Source organism: Gymnoscopelus braueri (genome assembly GCF_963280865.1).
Source record: "Gymnoscopelus braueri genome assembly, chromosome: 19".
Lineage (NCBI taxonomy): Eukaryota > Metazoa > Chordata > Actinopteri > Myctophiformes > Myctophidae > Gymnoscopelus > Gymnoscopelus braueri.
This window is the reverse complement of record NC_137621.1, coordinates 17652768-17675684: the sequence shown is the minus strand read 5'-3', so window position 1 is coordinate 17675684 and position 22917 is coordinate 17652768. Positions and strand designations below refer to the sequence as shown.

Here is a 22917-nt window from a genome sequence, read left to right as displayed (position 1 = left end):
TTCTTACCTTTTCTATGACGTTATATCTTAGGATGAATGGTACAGTAGAACATTTTCATAACTCCACCCCTGAGCCGCCACAGCTTAAAAGGTGCTACTGTCCCCAAAAAAAAAAAAAAAAAAACAGAAGTCTCGCTAGACGAGATTGAAATCTCGAGATTTCAATCTCGTCTAGCGAGACTTTTTTTTTTTTTTTTTTTTTGGTTGCATAGTGTTCTGTCACTATGAACGTCAGATCTCACAAAAAAAAAAAGCTATTAAAATATGTGATCTAACCTAAGGCCTATCCGCGCACCTTTTAAGCTGTGGCGGCTCGGGGGTGGAGTTATGAAAATTTTCTACTGTACCATTCATCCTAAGATATAACGTCATAGAAAAGGTAAGAAAACTTTAGTCCAAAATTCTCCTTTAAGCCCCTATCTCTCTAGCCCAGTGGTTCTCAAACATTTCCATGTCAAGGACCCCCAAATCAATGTGTATTTGGCCACAGACCCCCATAAGAGAAGATTTGTCAACCTTTTTGAAAATCTACAAGCTCACAGCTCTGTGAACTTGTAGATCGGCTATGTATGAATAATACAAAATTAAATAGGGCTTAAGTGTTTAAACTGTTCCTCATTTTGCTGGGGTTAACCCTGGAACCCCTGGCCCACTTACCACTGCTCTAACCTCTAACTAAATGTTTTTCTTCTGACTTTACTTAATGTTCATGAATTTAAACTCAGTTTTCCAAGGTCAATGGATAACACTATAGAAACAATGTTGAAGATGAAGAAAATCTACTTTTTTTTCAATATTATATACAGATAGTAGGTTTAGGAAAGTAATCACAGAATCACAGAAAAGAAGAGGTAAAACTTTTATTGCCTAATGCCCTCGTTTGCCAACTACTATCATCTTTGGCAGATAGTCCAAAAAGTGTTAATGATCATTATTTGAGAAGAAAAGGCATCAGTTGTCATGCATGGTGATGAAGGAGATAATAATGAATGTTTAAACAGTACTGTACAATATAACAATGTTGTTTCACAATTCAAACTGTTGCCTTCCTATGTCGAGAGTCCAGAGTCTCTTTCATACTGTATGTGGAAGTTAGAAATCAGAATGTCAAATGCCATGAGTTCTGCTGGCTTCAGTCTGACATTATTAACTTGACCGTTGTCTTTGGGAAGCAAAAAAAAGCACTCGGAAGCCGAGAACCAGACTTGCAGCATCATGAATGGCCATGTGAGGGCGCTCAGGTTCAGCTAGTTCAGTTAACCATTTTCAACTTGGTGTCCCCATCTCGTGGACATATCATTATACTGTATAAGAAGACTGTCCAAAACTGTCAAATCTTAGAAAACAGCGAAAATAGTGGATCTGCTATTTTTGCTATTTAAAAACCAAAAATGACAACAGGACTTGTGATCAGAGCAGAGGTGTCCAGCTAGCAAGACAATGCTTTCCAGGAGACGCAGCTGAAAAACGGGTGACATTTGATGTCGCTCACCCCTCCTCCTCCAGAGCCCAAGCGATAGCCAGCGTCAAACTGAAGCAACTAGGGAAGCAGACAAAATACAGTGTTGACAGCAGTGGTGGAAGACATACGTGGGTATTTTACTTAAGTAAAAGCAGAAATACCACAGTCAGTGTAGAAATACTGCTACAAGTAAAAATGTGACTTAAGTAAAAAGTACAAAAGTAAATTTTGACTTTTGACTTTATTATAATTACCGAAGCATTGTGTGTAGTTAATGTTGCACATGGTAAAAGAGGGGCATATTTTAACAACTTTATATATACAGTAGTACAGCTGGGGAGCTTGAATAGATATAGGCTTCTCGTGTGTGTGTGTGTGTGTGTGTGTGTGTGTGTGTGTGTGTGTGTGTGTGTGTGTGTGTGTGTGTGTGTGTGTGTGTGTGTGTGTGTGTGTGTGTGTGTGTGTGTGTGTGTGTGTGCGCGCGCAGTCTATACGGTGCTGGCCATTGAACATAAGTGTAGAGCTCAAGCCTCCACACATTAGCCACCGAAAACTTTCCCCAGCTTCCGTATTGTGGAGGAAGCTTTAAGCTTATCGCAGGAAAATAGCCGATCTACCAGCTCACAATGCGTCGTGAGCTCGTAGATCGGCTATTTTCAGCGGATATCTTTTAATGTAGAGCGAAAACAAAAAAGACACTAGTATAAATCTCTGAGGGACTCCAGTCAACCATAGGGTCTAAGTGGTCTGGCCTCACCTCAGTGAGCAGCGAGGCAGCAGCAGGGCTCAGGTGGTCAGGGATGAACAGCTGTGTGTGAGAGTGTATTCCTGCTGGATGAAGCTGCCACAGAGGCTGTAGGGGGGGGGGGGGAGACAGGACAGTTTGTATGAGTTACCAGGCGATAGTTCAAACATGTCACATTCATGGGCTTTATACTGTTAGAGATGAAACACATGAGATCTTCTTACCATTCCTGTCAGAAGCTCAAATAACAAGGCCCCCAGACTCCACCAATCACAAGCCTCTGTGATCTTGGACACTCCTCCAATCTCTGTTGGTAAATTAGAGTGCATTATAATCGTGCAAATGTGTTTCAATATTATCTATTTGATATGTTTTGTGTTACTATGCCACATACCTGACCTAGCGTTCAGACAGAACATGTTAGCCTCTACCACCACTAGGTGGCAGGTTTTGTCAAGGAACCCAGTAGCTTTACAGTATCAGACTTTTTGGTAACACTATTCTTACAAAGCCCATGTCTATAATAGCATATGGACCTATATAACATACTTATAATGATATAATGCAATAAAATTGGCATACATTACTGTATTATCACAGCTATAAGCACTCATAATGCTTTATAACAATAATAATAACACATTATAAAGCATTTTATATTGACATATACGGTCAAGTATCGTAATAATTCATAATTGCTGGCCTGGACACATATGCAGATTATAATGCATTCATACTTGCCCTTATAAGTGAATATAAAATGCTTTATGATGTGTTACGATTGTTGTTATGAAGCATTATGAGTACACGAGTGCTTCTAACTGTATTGTGATTACAATGCATTATAAGTATGTTTGGCTTTAAGTAAAGTCTTACAGAATTCTTACCTGGTGCACAGTACATCTGTTCCATTGCTCTGGGGCTGATCTCTGACTGAACCTCACTCCACTGGCCAAAAAATGACAGACACACCTTTCCTGGGGAGACATGTCATTAATTATATAATAATAATAATAATAATAATAATAATACATAATTATGATTTATATAGCGCTTTTCTAGGTACTCAAAGTCGCTTTACAGAAACTAAATAAAAACAACTTTATTAGGAAAAACTAGCTAAAAAGGTTAAAAAAAATATATATATATATATAAAAGAAAGGTAAACAAAGGGGGGTTGGGATTTATATAGGGAATGCGAGTCTGAAAGGGTGGGTTTTGAGTGTGGTTTTAAACGTGGTGAGGTAGGGGGCAGCTCTGATGTGAGCTGGTAGTGAGTTCCACACTGAGGGGGCACATGTACATACATAATACAGTATGTTGTGTTTAAAATAATAGAATGTATCCGTCTTCTCCTTGCACCAACAGTTTTTCAGGAAATTGACAAACTCACCATTGCTGGTAAGCAGAACGTTTTTAGGGTTGAGGTCCCGACACAGGACTCCCTGCTGATGCAGACTCTCGAGGGCCAGCAGAATCTGTGCCCCCCAGACCCGCGCCTCTGCCTCGGGCGTCCCCCAGCCCACCTGGCTGGCGGCCTTCTCGCCGGCCCTGGGAGACGTGACCGGGAACCGAGGCAGGTAACACCAGCCGTCCACCTCGATGATCTGGTCTTCCTCCTGCCCCTCCGATTTCAGAAAGGCGTCCATGTCTCCTCTCCTCCTCTGAGGCGGAGCCCCTGGAGGATGGGACGGAAACGGATCGCCGCTCAGTGGCCCTTCCCTGGCGGTCGGGCCGTTTTTCCCCCCGGGGCTCAGCAGCTCCCAGGCTTCCTCCACCTCCTCTCCTGACTGTTTCGAGCGGGCCTCCGCTGGGAACGTCGCCCCCGAGAGGGCTAGGGAGATCCCGGGGCGCGCCCCGTGTTTCCCCCCGGCGCCGCTGTGGCAACCAGGGGGGACAGAGGAAGACTGGTTGCTCGCTAAGGCCGTGTCTGTGTCTGTGTCCGTGCACTCGGAAAACACTGCTCTGTCTGTGCTCTTGATGACCGGTATAGCGTTCCTTTCGTCGGTCGTGGGACTACAGGTGATTTGCCCCTCTACTCTGCTCTGCGGGAGTGGGTCCGCAGTGTTCCCAAGATATGAGGTGGCATCGCTTAACACAGGTCCCACCAGAGGGCCGTTGGCGATCCACGGTGCCCTGCCGTGGATCTGGGTTTGGCAATGAAAGGGGATTTGCAAAACGGCCGGAGAGGAACTCGTTGGCGAGCCAGGACTTGTACCAGCGTTTTCCACGCTAGTTGACCCTGCTTTATTTGTATGAGGTACGGTCTGTCCTTGAGTTCTATGTGAATCCGCGTCAGTCACTGCATAGGGGTTTATGGTCTTAGAGTTTTGCGCCGGATCTGCGGTCTTCCAAGCAACTTCAAATTCAGAGCTACACTCCAGCAGTCCCATTCCGGCTGTCTTTTTGTGAAACTCCGACATGACATCAAGAGCGTGACTGACGCGGGCGCAAGCGAGCGGAAGAGCGGGCTTTTCCTGAGTTCCGAATTTAGTTTGCAAACACAGACTGGGGGCTGGTGGATGGATACGGGGGTTGATGTGTGTCCTTGTGGGATCAGAGAGCGAAGTCGGCCGCTCTAGCCGAGCATAAAATGAGGCCGCGGAGCGCGTGTTCTGCAGACAGCCTGTCTCCTCGATGTAGGAATGGGTGCCGCAGCTCTCCAGACGCTGCTGGGTCTCGTACCACGACGTGGTGGACTCTGCATCGCGGCTGTCGTCGTTCTCTGTCTCTGGCAGGGCGGTCACGGCCGAGCTTCCTCTGTCGTTGTGCTGGTAGTCTGTGCTGATTGTGGGAGATGTGTGACTGTTCTTCAGTTTCATCCCGTGCTGGATGGGACCGAGGCTTTCTCTGCGCTGCTTAGCCCTGTCGCTCCTCACCTTGTGCAGTTTGGAGAAGAGCCTCCCACCTGGGAGAGTAGAAGACAAAATCAAATCAATATAATTCAATCAATCAATATGGACAACGGTGGCTTTTTGTTGCCGTCGATCTTTTCTTTATGTCTGGTAACAGGTGTTATCACATTCCCAGCCTTTACTTGATCTGGGTAAGAGGAGTGATAAAAGGACTGAGAGTATGATAAGCTTGAGCTGATTGTCAGTTGTTGTATAACCCCTCGAGGTTATACGGCAGCTGACCAATCAAGCGCAGCTAAAGGGGCAATGCCCCCCCCCCACCCACGTAATGGGATAAACACAGTGGATCGGCGGTGTAGCCAATCTACAAGCACACACCGCTTTTCATCACAACGATTGGCTATTGTAGATTGCCTATTTTCGGTGAAAATAGCCCCCCTGGGCGGACCCCGGGGGATCGCGGTCAACGACGTATGGTTTGTGGTTAAGGGGTAAATTATTATGCACATTTACATTACTACACCATGGGAGACCAATAATAAACACAGTTGGTGCTCACCTTGAACGTGTTCCAGATGCAGGTACACAGCGTCTTCACTGACATAATACCTCAGTAGCTTCACCATGTACGGAACCCCCTGGGGGATGATGGTTGGCTGGTCTCTGCTCTCCCAACTCGACTTGGCCAGGCTCTGCGAGGACACACACACACACACACACACACACACACACACACACACACACACACACACACACACACACACACACACACACACACACACACACACACACACACACACACACACACACACACACACACACACACACACACACACACCTAATGACCAGTGTCTGGGTACCAGTGTCATCATTTTATGTCTGACTGCGTCTGACTGCGTCAGCTTGGTTTTAATTAGGATACACAGTATACTGTGTGTAGAGCATTGGTTCTCAAAGTGGGGTCCGAGGACCCCCAGGGATCCTTGGGGGGTACCAGGGGGTCCCCAGCAAAATTAGTTAATATAGCGTCACAATCATTTTAACCACTTTAACCATATTTTATACTTTGACTATTCAAAAATAGCAGATATACAAGCTCATAGTGCGGCACCGAGTGCCGCGATATGACCTTGTAGATCTGCTATTTATTATTTAAATCTTGAACATTTTTGCAAATTTGAATATATATAAGCAAATGAATATATATAAGCTATAGTTTTAAAAGCGAACATTTTTAACCCAAATCTTTGCTTCTGGAGGTCCCCGGCACAAAACCTTTTCAGATGGGGGTCCGCGGCCAAATACATATAATTTTGGGGTTGCTGACATGAAAAAGTTTGAGAACCACTGGTGAAGAGAATAGCATGGCAGTGGGGTGTGGTTTGGTGTTGGCTGGAAGCAGTTAACACCTGTAATTAATTGAGCTGATTGTCAGTCAGTCAGCCCTATCTTCCTATCTTGGAGACAGTCTTGTCGCTTGACTGACTCCCTGAAAAGGGAATTAAACATACTGACAGTTGTGTACAAAGTATGTACTCAAGTAAGTACATTTTCTGGTTAATATCAATAGCAATAGCATTGCTGACTGTATTTCCCTAAACATGTTAGGGGTTAAGTGTCTCGCTAAGGGACACTTTGACAAATAGACAGGGTCAGGAGGCGTTCCAGTGACCTTTTGATTACCAGACAGCTTCTCAGTAACCACTAAGCTGCGGCCGCCCGCTACGTACAGTACAGTAGTTCTGATGCCCTGGGTTTGAATCTGATTCAACACCTCTGTCTTCTCCTCTCTCCACACTCCTTATCCTCTCTTTCCCTGCTTTACTATCTAATAAGAGCAAAAGGAACTGCCTCTTTCCGCTTCTTTCTCTGGTTACTGAAATTGGAGGTGCATTGTCTGTAAAGGGGTGAGGGGCAGAGGGCTTTTAGATAGATCAATGAAGACAGATACTCAGGACTCCCATTAACTGGGCTGTCACAGAATACAGGAGCTGGCTGGCTGCCGCAAAACCTCCCCCCAGAACATCTGTGCTCTCAGTTGATAAAAAGTTTGTCTGTGCATGTTCAGTGCTGCTGCATGTATATTATACCATAACACAGTGGTTCTCAAACATTTTCATGTCAAGGACCCCCAAATTTGAAGATATTGTACCAGGGACCTAGCCTCGTAAACCGTAAATAGAGTTGAGAACTCACCTTTACAACAAACGTCTCCTTATTGACCATGCTTTGGACAATCAAGACCTTTGGAGGCAAGAAGAACAAGATTTTCACAGAATGGAATGTTTGTTTAGTTCTCATTCTTTCAAAAGAAAAGGCATCATTTCTATGCTGCGGTACAATTGGCAAAACGTTGGAAAAGCATGGCATGACTGTTACACTGTGACTTGTTTAAAATATCCAGTGATCGCACGCACACACGCACACACACACACACATATATATACGGGATGGTTGAAAGGTGGTTGAATATTTAACACTACGAGGGGGAAAAAATCAATGTTTTGATGAAGATAGCCATTCATTCTGTTGTCAGGTTATATTTCATAGAGGGAGCTGTGGGGGAAAAGCACTAGCAGCACATGTAGTAAAAGTTCTAGGAATGATCACTGGTAGGAAGTGAGGTACCAGGAACAGCTATAAAAGTTCCAGGAAGTGAGGCTATGGGGGTTCCATTTTGGGTGTGAAAGAGTGTTTGGTGTGGTTTAAGAGAGAGCCCACACTGTAATTCAAATCACAACTTTAAACCATTGAATATTGTGGCCGATAAACTTTAAGATCTGAATAAGAGAAGCTTGGTTGAAATTAAGAAGATATGTCGATTCTTTATTAGCACATGGTTGTTTTTCATATAGCAATCGTTGTTTATTCCAATATGGAAGATAAACGGGAATTCTAAGCATTCTGTGAAAGGCCTCTATTGCCCCGACAGCATTAGTATACCATATTAACCCTGGCATCCCTTTTTCGGTGTGTCATTATTGGCAAACATTTTCAAAAGGAAAAAAAAATAAACATTTTGAAAATGGGGCTTAAGTGGTTAAAGTCATCATGTACAACCAAGATCGTAAGAAAATGTATGTCCTTGTTGGGTCAAAGAAAGAGCACAGAGGGTGTCCTACCTTATCAACGACCCCCACCACTTTACACATCTCCAGATCCTCCACAGGGGAACTCAGATGTCTGATTGGTCGGAATCTCAGGCTGCTGTAGCCCTGGTGACAAAAAAATCATGCTAGACATTAGCTATGGCTGAGCACAGGGAAGAGAGCAGTCATGTTTACATGCCTTGTTTTTAACATTAGATATGAAAAGCAAATGAGTTATTTTGAAATAGATAACCTGTACATTTTGTTCTGTTAGGATTTGCAGTAACACTTTAAGAGCTGCTTCTACACAGCTGTCGGTCGGTCTGTCAGTCAGCCAATATATTTGAGTGTTGTAGCTCATCACGGATTTTGTACTTGTTTGAAAGGTTGTGCATAAGACTGATATGACACTATCATATTATGACACCTATCATGAACATGGAATCTTTATGAATATTAATGCCTCTCTGAGAATCATTTATGGGGGGGGGGGGGGGTCCTGGTGATTCCTGCCCTTCTATGCAAGGCAAGAGGTACCTCGAAACCTCATGAGGTTTTGAGGTGACTCTTGCCTTGCATAGGAGGGCATTTATTAAAGGCATTTATTAAGCAGAAGACAGAATACACCAGAAGCACCCGCACCCTGCAACCCCCCTCTGCCATATAAATGATTCAGTAGTGGCTTGTGAAACTATTATTGCACCCATTGTGACACTGACTAATCACCACAGCTTGCTTTGGTAGCTTCATGTCAGTGAAGGATATTTATCTTACCCCGAGATGAGAGCTTCCCTTTCCTAAGTTGTCCTGCAGATGTGAGATGAAGATTTCTTCAGCTCTTTTCAGATATTGAGTCGTCTTCCTTTTCACTGCTTCCCGACGTTCCTTGTTTGGATCCACTGTAAAAGTCCCATAGTTTCCATTTAAATAACAGCAATAAAATCACAGGCAGCCACTACCAGTGACTCAATATGAATCTGATGATAGGGAGGAAGTGGCCATGCAGTTATAAACACACTGACCATGTGATGGGCACATGAGAATTTATACTGTATAAAACAGAATGAGGATGTCACGTCACAGGATGATTCAATTTCCTGTCTTCTACTGTGTCAACAATCAGCTTCATCAATCACTGTTAATCAAAGTGGAAGTGCTTTAGTCAGGATTATGCCATCATGATGAACATTGATGAGGATTAATTCAATTAACTACTGGAGGCCTATTGTCACAGTACTTGGAGGCCAGTCTATGAAGTCAGTACTATGACGTCAGTAGTGTACTGATGCGACACAGACAGATAGATACACAGACATTCCTGGAATTAATTTACAGACAGACAGACAGACAGATCATGAAAGTGCTTTGTGTGTAACTGATGTTTTGTTTTATCTTGTACAGCACTTTGGTCAATACGATTTGATACGGCTGGTGGTCAATATTCCCTAATGCAGTAGCATTAGGAATATCAGGGGCTAATTTTATTTACATGTGTATTGTTTATAAATTCAGAGCAAAACACTCTTATTTTGAATTATGTTCAATAATAACAATTAAAATCAACACAAAAGTTACTAAGTAAGTGTACCGTTAATACTTCATAACCTCTCTCTCCTTACGTCTATTCAAGCCAAGTTGTTGAGTTAGTAGTGAACGAGAGAGACATGGAAGCACAGACTACTTTGCCTGTCCTGAGCCTGCTATGACGCATTTTTTAAATCATCACCCCAAACGAGAGATGCTAAAAAGCCTGTGGTGAAGAAGGCGTTCAGCAGGTGTAGAGGCAGCACAAGCAGGAAGTGGCTGATGTATTGTAACGAATGTCATGCTTTTGTTTTCTTATATGCCTGGCCTTCAGCAAGGCAACTGACTCCAGCATTTTCGTGTCAGACTGTAGACGCGTGCACAGTGAGAACCGAAGAGCGTGAAAAAAGCGTGGCAAACTGAAAGTGTGCCAGAGCTTATTTTTTAAACCTCTCAAAAGCTGACATCAAGCCTCCTGGGGGTCAGACAGCTGACAGCTACAGAGATCAGGTCAAGAAGAGGTGTCAGGTTTCACTCTCCTGTCTAAAACAATGTTTCCCAAACAGTGGGTCGGGACCCATGTGTAGCTCATGGACCAATTTTAAATGTCCCCTTTTTCTTCCATTACATTTCTTTTTAAAGATTTAAAAAGGTTTTTAAAAAATCATAACTTTTCAATTAAATGAATTCCAACATTATTTCAAAAGTATTTCCTAAATAAATAAAAACAACGTTTAAGAAGTAGTGAAAATATCAGATCTACAAGCTTGCAGGTCTGCTATTTTCACTAGTTTGGGTTCCGGGGGCGCGAACGTCTAATTTCTCTTTTGGGTCTTAAAAGGTTTGGGAACCACTGATCTAAAACAACCGTCGATATAATCCAGGACTTAATTCAGGAAAACGTCTCCACTGACATCCAGAAAGCTGGAATGTTTTCCATCCAGCTGGGAACAACGCAGGACGTAACAAGATCAAGATCAATGCTCAGTTGTTTTGAGGTATGTGACAGTGACTGATGTTGTCAATGAGAGGCTTGTCACAGTGTCCACTGATAGTCCTTTGTCAAGTTGCTAAAAGAGATCCTTGAGCATTTGACACTGCGGACACAAGCCTGTGCATTGGAAATGCCACAGATGGGGCTTCAAACATGCAGGGGCAGTACAGAGGCTTCTCTAGACTGCACTGCTGGCGTTGCATCCCCCCCCCCCCCCCCCCCCCAACCATGTGCATGCATGTATGGTGCTATGCACGTGTCCTCAATGTCATGCTGCCTGGTACCAGTCAGTGACTGAGAGTGGATCACTGTTTGATCTCCTCTGTGACACAGCAGTGTTTATCAGAGAGTACAGTAATATCAGATAGTGAATCTGTGAGAGAAGGAGAGCCATAACAAGATACACATTAGGCCAAGCTCAACGCCCTGAAGAAAATACTTTGATAATCTGGAAAGCCTCTCTAGATGGTCTGTGTAAAGTTGACCGATAGGCCAAGGCTCCAAAAATGTGACAAGTCCAGAGATGCAATTTGCAATGGGTCTGTACGTTGATGTGCTGTCCATGCTCACTGCCATACAGGAACAAGGAAATGTACGCACCAAAGCCAGAAGATGCAAGAAGATGCAATATTGTTTCAGGTACGAAACAATACTGACAGCTCAATTATTCCTCAGGATATTTGAGCATACATCTCCACTGTTAAAGTATCTGCAGATAGGAGGGGAGGACATCCTCCACAAAATTTTCCCTCATCAGATGGTGAGTGTTTTTCAGGTTGTCAAGGATGCTGCTGACGACTTTGTGAAATTGGCAAATGAAAAAATGGAGGAGCAGGATGTGTAGACAGACATGGAAGTGGAGCTTACACTTGGAGCCTAGGAGGTTAAGGTACTGTACATAACCAAATTCTTGATCAGCTATTGAGGCCATCAACCGAAGGTTTATCACACATAAAACCTCCCCTTGATCTGAACCAGTGCTCTCCCTAAATATCTATATGAAGACATCAGCAAGTTCCTGGGTACATTTGCTAGCAGGGCAATGGATAACAACCTGCAGACGGAGCTGAAAAGCTTAGCAGGCCAGTGGGACAAGCTGATAAATTAACCAGCTGCAGGACAGTGAAGGATAGACCCGATGGAAAGAAGAGGACATGGAAATTATCAGTAAAAGCTGCGCCTCAAAGCTGCTATCAAATTCGAATACAAGACCACTCGACCAAAACACGCTCGCCCCGGGTGAAATCCGGCGACCTCGGAACGGTCGCCACCTAGTATTCCTAAACGTAACGTTTACCTCGGTAAAACTATGCCTAAACCTAACCTTATTATTAAACGTAACCTCAGTAAAACTGTGCCAAAACCTAACCTTATTCCTAAACTTAACCTAAAATTATGCCTAACCTAGACAAGAACGGCTAAATAAATGGGGGCGAGCGTGTTTTGGGGCGAGCGTTCTGGTTACCTCAAATTCTCCAGAGATTCAACATGCTCACAGATGCATTCTATATCACCTGCTAGGACTTGCGTACAGGTTTTTGCTGACACTTTAAATAACCCAGGTGGCCCGATAATATTCAACCCAAACATACACAAAAAGCACACAGAGCCTGTCTGCCTTCATGTTGATGGCCACTGAAAAGAATGTCCTCATGGCTTTGGACACAGACACTGTAATTGACAGAGTTGCAGAGGAGAGTGAGCTACTGAGGAAACTGCTGTTATAGTAAGATGAGATGAAATTACTGATATTATAAACGTATTCATAATAATGTTACAGCTTTTTATTCTGAAGATAATCTAATCATGTGACTCATTACCCCCCTTTGTTTCTGTTTCTTAGATCTTTTATAGTGGTGTGATGGTTGTTATGCAAATGCTTATTGTAGCACTTTGAGATTTATCCAAATGTTAAGTGCATTATAAATAAAATCCATTATTATTAATGGTTACCCACATGTGTTTGAAGAAAAGCTGTTTGCTTTTAACTGAGTGTAGTTCACAGGCATCCTTATTTATGGAGAATTTACAATTGATGCAACTCTGTTTAAATTTTCTAGAAGACACTGTTATCATCTGCATCTATAATTTATATAATTTACCATGTCTCATCTCTCTCTCTCTCTCTCTCTCTGACTTAAGATACAATTGTTGGTGAGGGTGTTCAGAGGGCCATGCAGCCCTTTCCACAACTACTGTATCTCTCTACATTGTGTTCGATTGAAGATTCAATCATTTTAAATGATACTTTGACTTCTAGATGAGCTTTTTCTCTTACACATACACATACTTGTACTTATACTTGAGTGTGGAGGTTGTGTATTCTATGGCCATGTCTGATCACCAGTCAAGAGTGAGTGATACTGGTGAGTGGTGTCTGAACGATTGTGATGGGCTGCCCTGGGACAGAAATGCAAGGGAGGATTTTCTTTGTCCCAGTATAGCTTTGGCCATGAGTGATCGATCTGGCAATGTCCTAAATGTGACTACACGTAAACATGTACAACAATGTAAACATTTACACACCTGCAAATGATGCTATAATGTTCTAAATATCAAGTATATACCTGCTATCCCATACACTGTCTGTATGTATAATATGTATATCTTTATTTGTTTTGTTTAACCGGCTTCTATCTCTTTTGATTCTGCGCTCGCTCTACCTCTGTCCTCTCTCTTTACAAGGAATTCTACAAAATGATGGAGCATGCACGAAAAAAATGTTTTCACCCACAGTAAACCTGTGATGTGACAAATAAAACTCCTGTATTTAGTCATTTGTTGTCTTGTCTTTTGGCATTTATGCTGTTCATGTGGTGAGCCTTTAAACGGGTACTGGAAGCCGGTAGCCTAGCTGCATGGTGATAAAAGACATTTGAAATGCTGTGTTAAACATGAACTAGTTGTCACGCGCGTTGACATAACAGACAGAACAAACAAAACATAGAATGTGCACTTACACTGCACCCCATTGAGCAGTAGGTCTACTCCATTCTTGTAGTAGCTAAAAGCAGCTTCATAGTCCTCATTGACCTCGCGGTCCAGTGCCATGCGGATCTGCTTGGCTGCCTCCAGCAGGTAGTCTCGCTTTGCCATGGCGGTCCTTGTTCGGCCCAGTTAAGGTCCGGATGGGCCTGAGCATGACACACAAAACACAGTAAAATCGGAGTGTTAATTTGACTGCGAAGAGTGTACAAGTGTTCTAATTTGTCCTAGACACCTAACCATGTACATTCAGATCTTATGTGTAAAGTAGCTAGCTGTGCGGGTCTTTCAATAAAGAGAAACGGGAACAGAAAACACAACTGACGACACAGCTCTGGTTCAGTTCTTCTCTTATTATATCGTTGCAGTTAGGCAGAAAACGTGTACCTGGACATACAAGGTTTCCACCCGACAGCAACAATATCTCCCTCTGAGAAAGTGGCAATTTGTGTGACTGTAACCCACCTTTGCTCCCTGCTCTTATCAGCAGTGGCATTATTCATCTCTGTGTCTTGTCAACAGGCTCTCAGAGTGTGTGTCTGGCCCCCAGACACAAGGCTGAAGTCTTTATTGCTGAGCATGTCGATCTAAGCCACTATAAAGAAAGGAGAGAATGAAAGAGTTAACCTTCAGACTAGAACAGGAAGTGAGTAGAAGCTTGCGGTCACAACCGATCAATGGAAAGTGCCTGCAGCTGCGAACCAACGCACACGATGACAAGGACATGACTCAGAGAGATGCTATGTTTTTTTTGTTTCTACATTTATGTCACAGGGCTCTTTAACATGCAGCACAAGAAATGCTTAAAATATATATTTGAAGTATGTCTTGACAGCAGGCCTCCTGGTGGCGCTATAATAGGGAAATGTTAAAAGGGTGGCATTTGTTCCTCAACGTAGTGCGAATGTGTGTGCAAAGTTTCGCGGCATTTTGTTCAAAACGGGCCACTCCTGCAAACTTTAGATGTTAATCTTAGCCAATCAGGATGGAATATGAAAAATCTAACAGATCCGTCTTGATCACATGACCATAGAGATCATGTGTACCGATTTGCATGAAATTTGGATAAAATCTGAAGGAGTAATATCAGAAAATTTGTTTTACATAAGTCGGCCTCCTGGTGGCGCTATAAAGGCAGATGTGAAAAATGCAGGGCAAAGGTTTTTCCTTGGCCTCCAGGAAGTGTGCATACTAAGTTTTACACAGATCGGTGTAGTTATAGGTAAAAACACGAATTGGCCTGTTATAGCGCCACCATGAGGCTGATTTGAAAAATTTCTAGTGGCATTTCTTCCTCGGCCTAGTGAGAATGAGCGTGCAAAATTTCACGCTTTGTTCATGATTTGAGGCATTTTGTTCAAAACAGAGCACTCCTGCAAACTGTTTCGTTTAATGACTATAGAGATACTGTGTACCGATTTGCGTGATGTTAGGACAAAATCTGTAGGAGTACTATCAAAAAAAATGTTTTGCAAAAATCTGCCTCCTGTTGGCGCTATAACAGGCCCATGTGAAAAATGTGGGGCATAGGTTCTGCTCTGGCATCCAGGGAGAGTGTGTGCCCAGTTCCGCTGCCATAATGCCAACAGTGCCAGAGATTAGCTGATCACAGACAGGCTCGTCCATGCCTTTCGGCCTGGCGGAGACAATGAATTGCAGAGGGACAACAAATAAGCCTAATGCTACTAATGCAAGGTTATTGAAATAAAACTGAGCAGCCCATTCCTAATCCCTGCTGTCGATGAAGCATTGAAACACAAACATCAACATCGTGAATAGGATGTACAGTAATGGAGGCAGCAGCATCTAGCAGACAGTGTGATTCTTCATTTATGCTCCGTCGTATGACAATGTCGCGCGCGGCGAAAACAGCCGACCTACAAGCTCTCGACGCGTCGCCTCCGCAACGCGTCGAGAGCTTGTAGGTCGGCTGTTTTCGCCACGCGCGACACCGTCGTACGAGCTTAGCAGTATATAAAAAAAAGGGAAAAAACAGAGCCATCTTCAGTCCTCCAAGCTCATCCAGCACCATTCCTTCCTCCTCATCTCCTCCATTCCACTTCCTAAATAGCCAATGGAATTATAGGATACCATGTTGCATAGAAAATAATAATAATTGCACTAAATATATAGCAATATATATAAATTAAATACATTTAAATATTCAAATAAACACATTTAAATAAATATAAATACATAGCACACATGACTCGCAGATTTAAAAACGACATTCACGCAAACGCACGGTAGCCTACCTGATGTGAGGCCACCACCGTGCCATCCTCATGGATCCCCCATGCATGCATCCATCTATCCAGGCATCATCCTCCGCCCTGCATAGCATCAACATCAGCATCAGCATCAGCACGGTAGCAGCAGCCTGAAGACACGCTTGTCTCCGGGAGGAGCAGGCGAGGAGGAGGAGGAGGGGCAGGCTGAGAGGCTTCCTATTGGCTGAGCATGATGTCAACTAAAAGGGTACCATTTAATACAAGGCGCCCACTCCCCCCTCCCTCCTCCCCTCCTCCTCCCCTCATCCTGCCAGATGCTGGTAGATTTAAAGAGACAGTGGGTGGGTTTTTGTCACCCTCACAAGGAGCTCTTTACTTTACTGACTTAGAATGTAAAACCACTATGTGTTCAGTGTAGTTTTATAGCACTGGTTGTCATCAAAGTGGGGTCCGGGGACCCCCCAGATATCCTTGAGGGGGTTCCAGGGGGTACCCAACAAAAAATATGTAATACCCTATTTTAGCTGATCTATGTGTTTGTTTTATTTTCACTTACAACAGAATTTAAAGACGATATACAACAAATCAGTAAAACATTTGATGGAAAATGCCTAAAAAACCTCCAGGGGCTTGAGAAGGGACATTCTCCGGGAATATTTGTACATTAATTGTAGGATAAAAGTACATCAATGTGGAATATACACATCTATTACAAATAAAGCATTAATAGACAGATGTTATACAGATGAAAAAAATAAAACAAATGGACAATATATATAACAAGGAAAAGAAACAACAAAAGCGTATCACAACAATAAAAGTCATAGACACAAAAAGTAAACCTCTGGGGAAAATATTGAACAGATTGAACAGATTTTGAAAATATTTTGACTTCATACATTTTGAATAATTTTGAACATTTTAAATTAACACAGATCTTCTGTTATGGGGGTCCCTGGCACACAATCTTTTCAGATGGGGGTCCACGACCAAATACTGTACATATCAATTTGGGGTCCTTGACATAAAAAAATCTTTGAACACCACTGTTGGAGAGACTGTCGTCAAATGGATGTTTTGTTTTGAATCATTACGACTGAAGAAATTATACGTTTCAACAGCAGCTTCATGTGAGCGCTGAAAACATTTTGATCATCCGTACTGCAAATAATATGTCAGAATATTAAAAAAAAGATGGAATCTCTAATAATGTGCTGTGACTTGGTCCTCAGTACCAGATGGAGACAGGCTTTCATCAGAGCACAAAGAACTGTCCCCCTGGGGACTGTTGGCTTTTAGAGGGGGGGAGACCCAGGGAGAGGAGGGGGGGGGCGAGGATGAGGAAACAGACAGGGAGGCTAATGTATCAGATACTGCAACCTTAGCCGAAACCAGGATAGGAGGGGTTTGATTCATCAGAGGAATGAGTCATAGAGGAGGGATACACACAGTCAAATTGTCAGTGGTCATTTAAGTCTTACAAATTTGACCCAAATATTTTGATAATTTTCCTACAGTGCAAAATAGTGATTTAATACCAACAATGAGGTTTTTACTTTTACTGTAAGTTGTATTTCATATACGGTACTTGACTCCTTGAAATCAGTCACTTTTTTTTCTTCCAGAAACAAGACATAAGCACATTATTGACACATTACACTGTGGTTTCGATGCATTGCGTATCTTGTGTAGCACATGAATAAGAGAGTAAATCCACTGTATCAATCACTATACAACAGATCAAAAAGATGGGGACATGTACATGCAGAGCTTCCGATCTGTGGGATTGTAGTGCAGGTTGACAAAGTTCTCTTGGAACTTCTGAAGGGGAATGCTGATGTGCTTCTCCTGTCCTGTGTTGGTGTCATAGGAGTAGAAGATCTCCTCTGGTTTGAGGTCTCCTGGCGTTGTGTCATACATGACTCCACACCATGAAAGCGTTTCCTACCAGTGACTTGAACGCACCAGTTGTCTATTCAGCCTCAATGCCAAATGACTCCTCGTTTATCTTAGCAATGCCCATTTTACCCTTTGCTTCCTCTGTGGCATACACTGCCCACAATCCTTTCTCGTCAGCTGAAAAGTCCAAGTATTGCCCAGGGGAGTAAACATAAGTGAATCTTTCGCTAGCCTTTGTGACGTCCCTGTGACTATAAACAGACGTGGTCAGATTCGGACATCTTAAATGGCTCGTCAGTCTGGTAATATATGGTATTAACATGAACACTGTCATTATTACTAGCACCTTGGTTTACCTGTGGTAACCCATGGTGTGTGAATGAGGACCTCAGAACAAGCTTATTATAGTTGGGGGTATAGATGGAACGCATACCCGGCAGGATTACTGAAAGCACAGTACCAAAACACTGATTCATAACCACGAGCAGCTGTGTACAAAGCAGTAGTTCCCAGGTGTTATGAAGTATCTTTGTTTAGTGACAATGTGTGCAGAAGAATGAAGAAAAAAGCGGTTTCAGTGATTGAGAACGGTACTGATAAAAAACAAGAAATCCCACTGAAAAATGGCTTGTCTCTGTAATATTTATTTATTAGTGTATTTCAGTAGTTCTGAATAAAAAAAAGCAATACAAAAGTATCATAAAGCAATGTTGTTTGGTTTTGCATAATCGTTGGCCTTCAGGTTTCCGTTGGATCCTGTGAGCTTTTATCTGCATGTTTCTTGCCTTTCTTTTTCTTCTTCTTGCCTTTGGTTTTAGCCCCTGGTTGCTTGGCGTTGAGTGCAGGTCTGGACCTGGTCAGGTGGTTGGCAGTGCGACTCAACTTGCTGTGATCCATCTCTGCATCAGAGTCATCCAGGTAGGAGCGGGAGCTGGGTGGTCGACGGTGTCCGGCGCCTCCTAGCATGGGTAGGTGGACGTGCTCGCTGCTGAGGTTGGTGACGGAGTAGCGGCTGCTGTTGGTCATGTTGATGTGGTGCCAGGAGCTGAGTGGGGTGGCGGAGAAATGCTGCGGACCGCCGGAGTCCTCCTTGCCGCCTCCTGGAGACATGACCAAGGAGCCGCGCGGCGTGACCGCCTCCACGGCAGTCTGGAAGGTCTTGAGGATGCGGTCGCTCTTCTGCTTCTCCTTCTTCTCGCGTGACTCGGCTTTCCGTAGCTGCCGGCGGTGGTCCCTCATCATCTGTTTCCTGGTGTCTGCCAGACCCCTGCACAGAAACATGAGACCACTCAAGGTTCAAGGGTGTTTACTGTATCACATACATTACAGCTGGTAGCATTATAGGCAGTGATGTTCTTCTTTAGGTTAGGCCTGGACATAGCAAAGAGATCACTTAAAGTCTGTCTCAAACAATCTGTCTTGGCGAAAGAAACAGCTCCTCTTTGCAGAACGATGGATGCTCTGAAACAAACTTTAATTAAGTTGTTGAAACCAACATGTTTCAGAAGCAGAATTTTTGGAATGGTCTGTTGTCACTTAAGGGGCATTTTAACATTTTACATGCAAGCTGTACAGGTATTGTAGGTGTTCAAGCTCCATCATTTCTTTTGTCATGTAACCCTGATGAAGGTGGGTTGCCAAAACATATCGACTTTAAGCATGCATAATAAATGTTTTTAAAAGCATAAATCTTTCTCCAAGAGTAGCTTGGAGTTCTTTCTCTGTATAATCTGTTATCATCACACAATAACAACTGTGTTTTGGAATTGCAGGATTAAGATTTTGCATGTGGACAGATTCACACCTCACAATGGCAACAACTTTGACAACTCGTCACTGAAACATACAGTAGATAAGGAGACTCATTGTCCTCAGATAAATAAACCTTTACTGATCCAAAGTGACAAATTCAGGACATCAGAAGACGTGTCATCATCCTCTCTATACCCAATTTGTTTATACAGCAATTAGATCACTATGTAACTATAATGTGGCAGTAATGTTCTATGGCAGTGGTTCCCAAAAGTTGTGTCATGATGAGTCCAGGCATGCCTTGGGATTTTGTGACAACTACACATTATTATTGCAATATATACTTTTATCAGCACTTTGTGCACACTCATCCCCCAATGGAGGCATATTCTATCCCAAATTCTATACCCTAAATCAACATTTTAAACCCCTGCCCTATTTTGGGCATGTCATTATAAACTTAAAATGTAATAATAATCTTTTCCCACAAATTCTCAAACATTCTCAAAAATGTTCAATGCATCGCTTCACGATGCGCTGTGAGCTGTGAACTGTAAGTATGAAGAAATACTTAAGTGGTTAAACGTTGTATTTGCTGTTTGTAAATATGAAAAACATTTGCAGAGTGGTAAGAGTGATAAGGTGTTATAGAGGCTTGTTGCACAAATGTGATTACAAGTGTTTAATACCTGTATTAACATTAATATCACACAGAGTTTGAAAACCACTTCTCTATGAGGATAAGCTCACCTGTAATCCACTATTCCTGTCCCATCACGGTCCAGTCTCTGTATCAAGCGCTCAATCTGGAATTTATCCAAGGGAATTGAGGATTGCTGTTACAGTTACAAATGACAAGAGAGAGGAGGAAAACAATGAGCTTTTACTTGATAAAACAGTGACTTATCTTGTATCGTTATTATGGACCATCATTCATAGGTTTTCATGTCATTATAGTTGTCATAAGCCCCCGGTGTGTGAAGAGTCTGGACAGTCCAATAAATCAACAGAATTAAGAAACCTCCACAGCCTTTCTGAAGTCAGCAACCGGGACTTGCATGGTACCATCTTTGTCAATATTTCGAAAGAAATCCCACAGGCGGAGCTTGCGTTTGTCCAGATAATCCTTGAAAAAAAGAGAGAATTTTGTTTACTTTCATGTCATTATAGTTGTCATAAGTGGATAATATTGTCCTTTATACATACAGAACACGGTTCCAAAATGTTCAAAAACATTCACCAATAATAGATTCATATGAAAATATATATGAATAGCTATGAAAAAGTTTTCCTTCCTTTTGTTTGTCATGTTTATGTTTGTCTAGGACACAGTTTTTAATAGGTGACTGCCTCAATAAAAATGAGATGAGTGCATTTGGGGTTGATTGTATTTTTGAAACATGGACATCATCTACATTCAAGATTGTCGTCGTCCCCCCATATGGATGTACTACCCTGTTTGAAGATCCTGGCAACTCTTTGTAAATGTATACGTTTGAATGTAAGCTTTTATTTCAAGATGCAAAGGCAACACATGTCCATGGTGTGAACCAGCAGACCTGGATGACTTTCATTGGGTCGGGACGTTTGGGTGCTTTCTTAGCGATGAAACCTCCAACCCCGCCGTACTGCACCTCCAGGCTGGGGTGCTCCTGACACGTGAGCTCCAAAAGCTGCACAAAGTTCTCATTCACCAGCACGTTCTGCACAGAGAAACATACAGGTTAAAGAAGTGCATCACCCACAGTGAACACACTGCACTAGCCTCACTGTAGCAAAGATAAGATGGTATACAAGAAAACCCTTTCTAGAGGTAGGAATAAAAGCTGTGCAGGTTTGTCCACACCAAGAACAACAACGATAACTATTATAGTCAACAGTCAGTCAACATGTCACTCACATTCAACATGTTAACAGAATGTTAGCGTTCATCAGTGTGTGGATGCTCACATCATTATCGTCATAGTTATCTTTATACAGTAGTTATCTTTCTTGGTGTGGATGGCCCTTATTATAATTGTTCCCTCCCCCATTAATGTTCCTGCCTATTGGGTCACATTTCACTGTAAAGATATCACATACTTATGTGATATGAAATGCTGTGACCTTTTCCTTGTTAAATACGCAGTATAAACAAAACTGTATTATAAATGCATACTGATGTAATCTGGTGAAAACATCACTTCGCGATCTCAGTTAACACACTGACCAGGTCACATGATGCAAGAGTCACAGCAATCAACTTACACTTATGTTGATCTCTTCCAGGGCAGATTTAGGTGTGTTCTTCACTACATTAACCAGGGCCAGTGCTCCCTCTACTGTTATCGAGTTGTATTCCAGCTAAAACAAACAAAGGACAAAAAACATGGAAGCTTTAATGTCAAATTGTCTCCGCCTGGCTGAAGGCACTATGGGTACTATTTCCTGATTGGATGAAAATGTATATTCTGTTTATTAAAAAGCTGGAGAGATGGGGAGACCCCTGTTACTGAACAAACACTCTGATGCTATCAGAATATAGAGCTTTAACTTCCCCAACTTGCATCGTTACCAACATCTTTTCCAACTTGCGTGGTCCCCAAGTAGGCCAGTGCCCTGTCAAGTATATATCTTCTTCCAATATTAAAATTGGCTTAAGAGAGGATCGGCCGGTGGGCCAGCGGACCATGTCGCCACGCTCATGTCACTATGACTCAGCCATAACCAGAAGGAGTTCCCAATGCAGCTACGCCCAAATATGGAGTGTGTTGTCTAACTTAAATGAGCGATTATGACATCAGTGATCTCCATATATGGGCATAAAAGGGACAACGACTGACAGCTACAGATCCATATATGGGCATATTGGTCGGGTCTGCGATGCGACGTAGATGTGAGGGCCGCATAGCAGATGCGAACCTCTACTATACAAATCCACAAATCTCTGTGTACCACGTTTGTCTGTGTGTCTGCCCATACGTATATAGAGATCCCTGATGTCATCAATGACATATAAATGACATCATAGACTGGCCTCTAAGTACTATGACAACAGGTACAACAGGTTCAACAGGGGCATACGTTCCCAACGGCCTTGTGCCAGAATCACGTAATATCGTATAAACCATGGAAGCTAAGATCAAGAAGGAGTTGGGGACCTCCACGCTGAAGTCCACAGGATATTCTGGAAGTGGATGTATCAGCGAGGGACACAGTTACAAGACTGACAACGGGACAGTGTTTGTGAAGATAAACCTTAAGAGTCAGGCCAAACTGATGTTTGATGGGGAAATGGCCAGCTTGGATGCCATCATTGGGACAGAAACCATAAAGGTTCCTAAGCCTGTGAAGGTGATTGAGCTTGACACAGGAGGATCCGTGTTTGTGATGGAACATGTG

At 42.8% G+C, this 22917-nt stretch overlaps 3 protein-coding genes and 1 pseudogene across 4 annotated transcripts in view; 1 reads left to right on the top strand and 3 right to left on the bottom strand.

The window, feature by feature from the left end:
• Positions 1-934: 934 nt before the first annotated feature.
• rps6kl1 (ribosomal protein S6 kinase-like 1) lies at positions 935-13765 on the bottom strand (the record flags this gene model as incomplete). Its single annotated transcript, XM_080413669.1, has 10 exons — positions 935-1540; positions 2220-2315; positions 2432-2514; positions 3095-3184; positions 3601-5115; positions 5622-5754; positions 7259-7306; positions 8185-8277; positions 8926-9050; positions 13630-13765. 10 exons carry the CDS (start codon positions 13763-13765, stop codon positions 1430-1432), a joined length of 2430 nt encoding a protein of 809 aa, XP_080269795.1. The 3' UTR covers positions 935-1429.
• A 3860-nt stretch (positions 13766-17625) lies between these two features.
• LOC308074690 (olfactomedin-like) lies at positions 17626-18215 on the bottom strand (annotated as a pseudogene). The gene has a single exon. The product of its transcript is annotated as an olfactomedin-like (transcript).
• A 307-nt stretch (positions 18216-18522) lies between these two features.
• Positions 18523-22917, bottom strand: part of lrrc74a (leucine rich repeat containing 74A) — a gene marked incomplete at both ends in the record, with an annotated part of 10734 nt that continues 6339 nt past the window's right edge. The window contains 5 exons of the mRNA XM_080414195.1: positions 18523-19051; positions 20287-20372; positions 20558-20662; positions 21096-21239; positions 21784-21879. Of these exons, the coding sequence (XP_080270321.1) occupies positions 18523-19051; positions 20287-20372; positions 20558-20662; positions 21096-21239; positions 21784-21879 (960 nt within the window). The remainder of the gene's footprint in view (positions 19052-20286; positions 20373-20557; positions 20663-21095; positions 21240-21783; positions 21880-22917) is intronic.
• LOC308074574 (ketosamine-3-kinase-like) overlaps positions 22645-22917 on the top strand; it is a gene marked incomplete at both ends in the record, with an annotated part of 933 nt that continues 660 nt past the window's right edge. The window contains one exon of the mRNA XM_080414071.1: positions 22645-22917. This exon is cut by the window's right edge and continues 660 nt beyond it. Coding sequence (XP_080270197.1) covers positions 22645-22917 — 273 coding nt within the window.